The sequence below is a fragment of the Tupaia chinensis genome, unplaced genomic scaffold (assembly GCF_000334495.1).
Source record: "Tupaia chinensis unplaced genomic scaffold, TupChi_1.0 Scaffold000258_1, whole genome shotgun sequence".
Classification (NCBI taxonomy): Eukaryota; Metazoa; Chordata; class Mammalia; order Scandentia; family Tupaiidae; genus Tupaia; species Tupaia belangeri.
Genome location: NW_006159738.1, coordinates 480552 through 490562, shown reverse-complemented (window position 1 = coordinate 490562; position 10011 = coordinate 480552). Strand labels below are relative to the sequence as shown.

Here is a 10011-nt window from a genome sequence, read left to right as displayed (position 1 = left end):
TGGCGGGCTGTGGACAGCCATCTCACTTTTTTTTTATAAAAGAATTATTTTTATTTTACTTTATTTATTGATTTATTTATTTTCATTTGACCAGAGAGGGACAGAGTGAGAGAGAGAGAAAGTGAAAGTGAGCCGCCAGCTCCAGGACTTGAACCAAGGTTGGCTATGTGGAAGTCTAGTGCGCTTAACCACCCGCCACCTGCCGGCCCTGCCATCTTACTTTTATAAAAGCTACTCTCACCCACTTCTGCAAGAGCAGGGACTCACTCCCACAAGATAGCACTAATCTCTTCATGGGGGCTGTGCCCCATTTTTTAAACAACACACACTAGGGCCCACCTCTCAGAGGGCCTACCACCCTGACCACCAGCACCTGGGGACCGAGCTCGCAGCACACGCTCCTTTGGGGACAGGTCATATGACATAGCAACGTGTAACAGCAACGGTGAGTGATGAGTACAGTTTAGAGTTGACTCAAACATCAATTCAGGGACAATTAAGATGTCTTTCTCAGGACTGAGGCCTTTCAGCCACACCAAACGAATTTCTCTGCTAAAGTTTGTTCAGATTATCGGAACCTTATATTCTTGGAGCTATGAAAAGGGCCAGAGCAAGGTAAAATTAGTACAATTAATGTCTCAAGAATGTTAAGTCCTGTTACATGGTATATAAAGAACTTAAACGAATTTTTAAAAATTATTATTTAATTTTTAATTTGTTACTATTACTTTTGAAAATATTTTATTTATTTATTTATTTTGATTTGACCAGAGAGGGACAAAGAGAGAGAGAAAGAAAGAGGGGGACAAAGAAAGAGAAAGCAAGCCACCAGATTTGGGACTTAAACCACAGCCTGCTGTGTGGTGGGAGCCCAGCACCCTTAACCACCATACCACCTGCAAGCCCCACTATTATTTTTTAATTTGGACAGAGAGAGACAGAGAAAGAAAGGGAAAATAAGCAAGCCACCAAATCTGGGACTCGAACCACGTTAACCATATGGGAATCCACCTTAACCACTATACTGCCTGCTGGCCCTGGTATATAAAGAGCTTTGCATTTAATTGTATGGCTAGTATTTGGAAAGTGTATGTAAGGATATGCTTATATATATATTTTTATTTAAAACAATTTTTTTATAATTGGAGTATAATTCACATAATGAGATGAATCGTTTTAGAGAGGTCAGGTGAGGACCAGATGGTGGTGCAGTGGTGAAACGTGATGCCCTGCAGGGGACTCTCACATAGTGGGGTCCCGGTCAAGACCAGAGGCTCCCTGCGTATGCGACACACGCTTGCCCAGGACCTGGCTGGCCAAAGCTGGGGCAGATGGCCGTCAAGACCCTGTTGGGGGCACTTTCTCTCTCGCTTGCTCGTGACAGAAATAAACTCAGCAGAATGGAAGCGGGTGGTTCATGGCAGTGCATCATCCACTGTGCCGAGCGACCACAGCCTCTGCCTCGTCCCCAAACGGTTCGCCACGGCAGAGGGAGCCCGGACCACGGGCCGTGCCTCCCATTCCTTCCTCATACCGGCCTCTGGTGGCCGCTGACCTGCAGCGCTTGGCTCTATCTGCTCTGGATGTTTCATAAAATGCGTCCTAACATGCGTGTCTTTTGTGTCTTCTGCTCTTGCTCAGCATCACGTTTTCCAGGTTTGTCCGTGTTGTGTGTCAGTGCATCACTCTTTCTATGGCTGAAGCGTAGCCTAGTGTGTGTGTACACACACATTTGTATCTACATACGCACATACATATGTACGTACACATGTACACCAGCGTGTATATATGTATCTTTTTCTATGGCTGAGTCATAGCCCTGTACGTGTATACATATACACAATACACGCGTATATACATATATACATCTGTGGACATCTGAGTTCTCACCTATTGGCTGTTGTGAATAGTGCTTCTGTGAACACTCACAATACAGGTTGTGTTTTTTTCCCCAATTGCTAGAGGGCACATGCACTCACCAGAGAGAGAAAGAGAGAGGGAAAGTGGGAAAGCACCCCCTATGGGAAAGGTCATGCCACAATCCGTTCTTTATCTCTCCCCAGTTTGGGATTTTGGACACCCACACGCCCTCAGTGTGTTTTTCAAGCTTCCTGATCTAGGACTCAAATTGTGCAGCCGGCTCTGTAGGTCTGATTACCATAACCACTGGACTCTGAGGCCGACCCCATACACAAGTTTCTGTATGAACATTTGTTTGCCATATTTTTTTTTAGAGGTTTTTGCCTTGAGGCGCTTGCAGGCTCGGAGAGAGACAGAGACAGGGGGAAAATGAGAAATCACCCAGGGGCAATGGCCATACCGCAATCCCTTCTCCTCTATTTTCCTCCTGGGATCTTGGGCACACACACACATGCGCCTGGTGTGGGACTTGAACCACGGTTGTCTATGTGGGAGTCCAGTGACGTAACCGCTATGCCATCTGCTGGCCCCTTGTTTGCCATCTTTTTGACCAGTGGGATTCCTGGGTAGTATGGCAATTCTGTTTAGTTTTTTCGAGAACTGCCAAACTTGTCTTTAGTAGCCGTACTGTTTTACATTCCATCAGCAGAATGATACCATATCCTTGTCTACACTTCCCATTTTCCGCTTTTTTGATCATAGCCATTGGAGTAGGTATGAAGTGATACCTCATCACGGTTTTAAGGACATGCGTTCTTATGCATATTTCATCTGCATCACATCCTAAGTGCTATAGTTCTTTGGGGAGCAGGGAAAAGATGGAGGGGCATTACGAAGTTAAAAACTTGTGTAACTGACTGGCTGCAGCTCCTGATCACGGGAGGTAGGCCCAAGTCTGCAGTCGGAGCCCGACTCCTGCAGGGCCGAAGGTGTGTACGCTCCAGGGGCTGGAGAGGAGGGATGCTCGGCTCCAGTTGCCTTAGTTATTCATTGTTGTCTTTCTTAATTGCCAGAGGGCATGTATACTCATCAGAGAAAGAAAAAGCAAGCACACCCCTGGGGGCGGTATGGTCCTGTCGCAATCCCTTCTTTATTTTGCCATCCTGCCGAAGTTTGGGCACACTTGCACACATGCTCACTGTGGGTTTTAAGCTACCGGGGCTGGGATTTGAACCATAGTTAGTAATGGAGAATCCATATCCCTTAACTGCTAGGCTATAGAGCCTTTGTGCTAAGTTCCAGTTCTTCATCTCCACTTAATTTATGACTCAGAATTAATTCTAGCCAGATACCTAGGTTCTCGTACTGTTGGGTCGCTCCGGCCCATGAATTCATCCTGGAAAATTGCCATGTAGTGGCATCTGTAAACCGCAGTACTCAGGTAAGCTACCACCACTGTGAGTTCAGAGTGGAAGACGCTCCTCCGTGCCCTCCCCTGCACAGGCCCATCCTGGGAAGCGCCTACGGTGCCGGTCTTAGTGGGGTTCCTCTGCCCAGCAGCACTCTGGCACTGCCTGTGAGACCCGCAGCCAGGAGCTGAGATGCACTCACTGTCTTGCAGGGAGTATGCCATGGAAAGGCTTGATTCCTTAATGCAGGCCACGCATGTCGCAGCCAGAGGCAATTCCGATTACAGCGACCTGAGTGACGGCTGGCTGGAGATAGCACGTGAGTCAGCCCCGCCTGCTCCCCCACCTCTGCCTGCATTTGTGATGCCCTTGCTGCGTTGAATGGAATGTCCTTTTGTTTCTGAAAGGAAATTCATGTGAGGTGCTCAGTTTTCGAGGCCAGCCAGTGGCGTGCGTGGTGGTTAAGGTGCTAGATCCCACGTGGCCCGCTGTCTGGCTCAAGGCCTGGATCTGGCAGCTTGAAAAACACACTGTGTGCATTTGTGCGCATGCCCAAAATCCTGAGAGGAGAACGGAGGAGGGGTTGCAGTGTGGCTTTCCACCCTGGGGTGACTTCGCCCTTTCCCCCTTTCTGTCTCTCTGATAAGGGCATGTACCCTATAGCAAACTATAAAAAAATAAAAACGTGCTCAGTTCTTTCATGAGCCATTAGTATTTGTAACAGAGGGTCTGAAAGGTTTGAGGATTCCCGGTGTATTCCCATTTCCATTCCTCTTTTCCATTGCCGTAAATATGGGTATTGAGAATTGCCTCTATACTTTCCAAAAGCACTTTCATTTACTTAAAAGACCACAAGTGGGGGCGACACAGTGGTGTGGCAGGGGCAGCATTCCGTGCTGCTGGCCCTGGGGAAGGCCTGGGTTTGCATCCCACAGCCCCTGCGTGTGGCAGGCACACGTGTGCCCGTGATCGGGGCTCCCGTGCTCCTGGTGCGTTGTAACATGAAGACCCTTGCAGGTCTCCCTCGCACTGTCTTAATTTACTCAAGAGCATGTGCATTTGCCAGAGATGGAGGAGAGAGGGCGTGTGAGCTGGCCCTCCCCGCCGAGGGCGGTCACTCAGGCTCAGCGACTGGAACCGATCAGAAACCACCGCTCGTGACTGGGGTCATGGTGATTAGGACCCCCACTTTCCGCTGGAGTGGCCAGGAAGCATGCAGTGTCTGGGCTTGAAGTGCCCCGACCACCCTCCCACTGATCTGGAGGGGTCCTGCTGCCGCTAGGCTCTGCTGCCGCTGTACTGACCAGCCCGAGGCTGGGCTCCTCAGCTCCAGGGCTCTTCCATCCAGGCTCAGTATGGGCAGGAGTCAGTCAAAGCCCTTGAGAAATGGGAGGCTCGGGAGTTCCGCACTGAGACCCAGACTCACACGTTTGGGGGCTGAGTCAGAGTGAGGACGTTCTGTTGCCTCCAAGGTGGAAGCGGTTAGTTTCTGCTTCTAGTCTGAGCCAGGGCAACATTAACCCGATCCTGGTTAATAAACAGAAACGAAGTGATGTGGACACAGGTGCTCACGGAAGTTCAATGTTACTGACCTGCAGCACCCCTGAGGGGACAGAGAACCCCCTCCAGAGTGGCTCCAGAGCCTGCACCCCCTCCTGTCCTTGATCTTGCCGGTTTGGCCCCAGTGCCAGATTTCAAGATGAAAGGGAATGATTTGTCATTTGAATTGATTCTCTTCCTGCTAAGTAACTGCTGTGGCAGCACATCAGGAGTTCGCGCTCACTCTAGCAGATTCTTACCAACCACACTTGTTAGCGTGGATGTTAGACGTCTTCGCAGCCCTACAGAGCCGTGGCTGCACGCAACAGTTCTCTCTGGAGTTTCGGTGCCATTGTGTAAGCTGCTGTTACCAGGCTGGGTAGGTTTCAGTGGGGATCTTGGGACTGAATCAAGATTTAGGATTTTATTTTGTGGGGTCTGGGCTTTTAAAGTTCCAACAATTGATTTAACACAAAGGACAAATTTTTAAAAAGAATTTAATTTACCACTATTAGTATTTTTAAACTTTGCTACAGGGTAGATGCACTCACGAGAGAGAGAGAGAGAGAGAGAGAGAAAGTGTCTGGGACTCAGCCACTGTCAGCCAGGTGGGAGTCCAGTGCCTTAACCCCAAAAAGGAAACATTTTTACAGTTACATTTTTGAAGTTTACTTATTTCATGAGTGAGAGAGAGAGAGAAAGAGACAGGCAGATAAGCAGAGACACGGCACCCTCAGTGGGATCCCGCCGTGGGATCCCGCCATGGGATCCCGCCGTGCGACCTACTCCCCGCTTCAGCCACCCCACCCGTGGGAGCACGTGTGCCAGCGTGCTCTGGAGGTCTCTGAACTTGAATCGGCCTCCTGCCCACAGGGGCCTGCTTCTCAGCCTCGCGTCTTACCTCCGTGACACCATCTGGCCCCAGCGGGGTAACGAGCACCAGCCTCCACCTCAGAGAGTCACGGTGCAACACAGATGCGGAATGACGGGAGACTGGGACCTGCCAGAGGTGGACGGCGCTGTACTGTGATTCCTGTCCAGTCTCATTTCCATTGTAGGAAAACAGTTGCTCGTTCAGAAATCCGATACTTGCCATTCTGCAGGGGTGGATGCCCCTGCCACAGGGGCAGACACGTCTCCCAGCAACGTCAGTGGCATCTGCCTGGATGTCCCCGCCCAGCTGCACGTCCGCATCCTCGTCGCCGATGCCGGCTCGGTGGAAGGCGTTACTCAGCAGGAGATCCTCGGCGTGGAGACCAGGTACGAGCGCGTCTTGGAGAGGGTAGCAGGAGAGCCCGTTCACTCGAGGGTGCTCCAGGTAGGGCCGGGCTTGTTCAGAATTCGTTCACGTCACAAATCGTGTGGGTGGACCATGAATAAGCCGTATTTGCGGACTACGGACAAGCCGTGCTTCTTATGGAAACTTGTTCTCACATGCATTTGTAAAGCTGCGGGCCAGAGTCTGCGGGGGATATCAGGGGGTGTGGAGGTGAGGGGGGCCACCGGATGCTAAGTATATCCTGAAACTCGAATGCAGTCAGCATGCAGTCAGTGACTCGCCAGTGGTCGGAGACTCTGGTGACAGACAGGCAGGTTACCTGGGCAGTTAGCCTCTCCTGAGCTGCAGTCTCTTCACCTGTGAAATGGCAGTAACACCTTTACAAACCACGCTTCTGTCGGGGCCTCGGTTTACACTGCTTTAAGCGAAAAGGGGAGTTTACCGGCTCAAGTTCAAAAGCGTTCACATGCAGCTAGCGCCATGGTGCCCGTGTGGTGAGTGATCACTTCCTTTTCATCTCTTAATTCCTCTTTTCGTGTTTTACATTTTATTTTTGCTATAAGGTGCATGTGCTCGCTGGAGAGAGAGAGAGAGACAGAAAGTGAGAAATTGAAATCACGCCCTGGGGGGATGACCACGCTGCAATCCTTTCTCCTCCATTCTCTTCTCAGGATTTTGGGCATGGGCTCACGTATGCCTGGTATCCAGGCCTCAAACCGTGGTCGACTACATGGAAGTCCAATGACATAACCGCTGCACTATCTGCTCATGTCTGTCTCCTACATGTTAGACGGTCTTGCACTCTCCATCCTCCTGCCTCATCCTCCCAAGTAGCCAGGGCTGTAGGTGTGTCCAAACGTCTCTGGCTTGGTGGGGTGGGTTGGGGATCAAACCAGTCCTCCATGTAGCTCAGCCGAGTGGCAGTATTGAGCAGATATGATGCCATGGCCGGGCGTCTCATCCCTGTAGGTTGGCTTTATTCTCAGGGATGAGAATGGCATCTCCTCAAAAGATGGCAAAGTGGGCCCAGCAATTGCAGGCTGACTTTAACTTGGCAAACCCGGTGGAGAGGGCGCCTCTTTCCAGCCTTCACAGAACTGACTGGTCACGCGCTCCCTTCTGAATAGCCACAGGGCTGGGCAGCAAGCAGCTCTGATTGACTAGACGCAGGGGATGTCTGGCCTAGATTACTCCTAGGCTCAGGTAAGTCCCCTCAGGTCCCCAGGGGAGAATTGCAGCGCAGTTACTGAGGAAAGAAGGGATGCAGGGAGGCAGAGGTGGCAGGTGTTAACTGTAGACTCCACCTTGCAGTGCTGTTTTTAGTTAGTGAGACTGAGTAAGCTGCCAGGTCCGGGACTTACACACTGGTTGGTCTCTCAGTGAGGTGGCTGGAGAGCAGAGTAGGCCACAAGAGCAGTAGCACACTGACTGCTGTTACCAGGCGATGTATAAGAGGGGTCATTGTCCTCGTTCTCCTTGGAAATGTATGGAAAATGATGTATTGGAGAATTTACATAGTACGAGAAAAAACAGGTCTCTTGGTTGAGAGGGCAAGACACGTGGCTGACTACACAGTTGGACTCCTGGCCCAGTGGCTTGGAAAACGTGCTGGGCACATATGTGTGCATGCCCCGGATCCCACTGGGGCAGACAGATGGGAGACAAGGGACTGCGGGGTCCCCATTGGGGTGCTTTTTCCTGCTCCTTTTCTATCTGTCTCTCTAGCAAGGACATGCAAGTGAAAAAAAAAGAGAGACCAGTAGATGGTGTAATGGCTATGTCGCTGGACTCCCACGTAGTCCGGTGTGGTTCCAGTCCTGGACCTGGTGGCTTGAACTCACGCCGGGCGCATGTGTGTGTGTGCCCCAAATCCTGAGAGGCGAATGAAGGAGAAGGGATTGTGGCGTGGCCATCCCCCCGGGGGGTGATTTTTTGCCTTCTGTCTCTCTGTCTCTCTCTGCCTCTCCGGTGAGCGCACACGCCTTATAGCAAAAATCTCTCTGAAAAATAAATAAATAAATAAATAAAAAGAATAAACAAGTACCCAGGAGAATTTGAGACTTACGTAAGAGAATCTCAGCTTATATCAGGGTTGCGTCAGCTTCCTGGTGCTCTCTGGACCAGGGTGAAGGCCGACGTAGTGACTGCACATTCTTCCCTCCTAGGTTCTCCTCCGTGACCTGGCAGTACCAGTGTGGGCTCACCTGTGAGGGCAGGGCCGACCTTTTCCCGCTCAGTGCTTCCGTCCAGTTTATTAAGATACCTGCCCAGCTACCCCGCCCCTTGACAAGGTAATTCAGTTGCTAACCTGGTCAACATTAGGAGGAAGCAGAAAAAAAACATATTTGAAAATAGTGTAGCCCTTCGGTCACATTTGATGCTTCTCCTTTATCATAGTTGTTGTAACCTTCCAAAATGTCTTGTAGATTCCAGATCAATTTCACAGAGTACGACTGTGACAGGAATGACGTGTGCTGGCCACAACTGCTGTACCCATTGACCCGGTATTACCAAGGTAGGGTAAAGCAGATTTCCGGAACAGGTGTCAGTTCTATAATACCAGTTTAAAAGTTAAAGTAAAGGTGTAAATGTTACAGAAAACCTGAAAGCATATAGAAAAGCTTTTACAGAGCTGCCAGTGATGTTGCTATTTAGCCAGTGGCCATTGCTGTTTTGGCTTCTCTCTGGCTGTGCGATTCCAACGGGGTTAAGGAGGAGTGCCGCCTCACTCTGCACTGTCTTGCAGGGGAGCCTTATTCTCAGTGCGCTGCCCAGGGCCTGCTGCTGGCATCCTTCCTCCTGCTGGCTGTGCTCCTCAGCAACCCCTGGACCAGAAGACGCAAAGCCTGGAGTTCTGCCACCTGACTCCTTGAAGACTGCAGACTGCAACTTGAGTGATTTGTTGTAGCCCTACGTGCCTCTCTGGAAAATCCAATAAATGAATGTCTTATTTTTGTAGAACGTTTCCATTAAGTGTTCTGCGAATTTCATCTGTCTACGTGGCCATCCGGATGTTCGAAGCAATGCAGAATGAACAGCCTCCTCGCCTAACGGGAAGGTTAACAGCTGAAATAGCTATTAGATTTTAGCTTACCACAAAGTACTCAAGTCAATAGTTGTACTTATATCTGAGTCAGTCTTTCCTTTAATTTTTAAATGTATTTGTGTTGATTAGTTTCTTGTACAATAAAGGAAGGCCTAAGAAATGCCTACGCTTTGGGCTGGAGAGTGGTGCAGTGGGAAGAGCACCCCTCTGCAGGTCTGATCCAGGCCTGATTTTGTGGGCTCGATTAGGATGCCCCTTGGACTTAAAAAGTCACTTTGGCAGGAGAATGGGCCCTGGGTGCATCCCTGCAGAGCCATGACTTTTCTGAGGGTATACATTCACGTGTGCAGCAAGAGTTACCGGTGGTTGCTGTGTGCCGCCCTGGCGAAGCCGCACAGCCAGGACGACGCTGGATGGAGCTCACTTCCCAGTGGCAGTGGACACGCAGGCCAGGTTAGGTCATGGTAGTAATTACAGCGGGGGTGCAGCGGATGGCCTGGGAAGCCCACTTCGGTTAGGGGTCCGGGGCTTTTGAGTAGAGACCCCGAGGAGGCAGCTTTGAGGAGGTGGGTGGAGAGACCTGGGCGTCAGCCCGGCAGAGGCCAGGGAGGGGCAGGAGCCCTGCCTGCGCCCAGTTCCGCCCAGTTCGGAGGCGAGCCCGCGGCGCTGGGTGGAGGGGCCCGGCTGCACCGGGGCAGGGGTCGTCCGGGTCCCTGGGCATGGCCGAACGCGGCATTGTGATGACAGCCGTACCCCATGCTCGCTGAGAACGGCGTTGTGGTGTGCTTGTGCGAGGAGCTCCGTGGCGTGCAGGCCCGAGGAGGCTCGTTTCAAAAAGCCCCCGACGGCAGGCGGGCGGGCGAGCGGGCCAGCGATTG

General features: G+C 51.1%; 1 protein-coding gene across 1 annotated transcript in view; it reads left to right on the top strand.

Annotated features, from left to right (window-relative positions):
- TCTN2 (tectonic family member 2) overlaps window positions 1-9048 on the top strand; it is a 35985-nt gene extending 26937 nt beyond the window's left edge. The window contains exons 14-18 of the mRNA XM_027772167.1: window positions 3482-3588; window positions 5867-6068; window positions 8253-8378; window positions 8514-8602; window positions 8834-9048. Coding sequence (XP_027627968.1) covers window positions 3482-3588; window positions 5867-6068; window positions 8253-8378; window positions 8514-8602; window positions 8834-8952 — 643 coding nt within the window. The 3' untranslated portion in view covers window positions 8953-9048. The remainder of the gene's footprint in view (window positions 1-3481; window positions 3589-5866; window positions 6069-8252; window positions 8379-8513; window positions 8603-8833) is intronic.
- The last annotated feature ends 963 nt before the right edge of the window (window positions 9049-10011 follow it).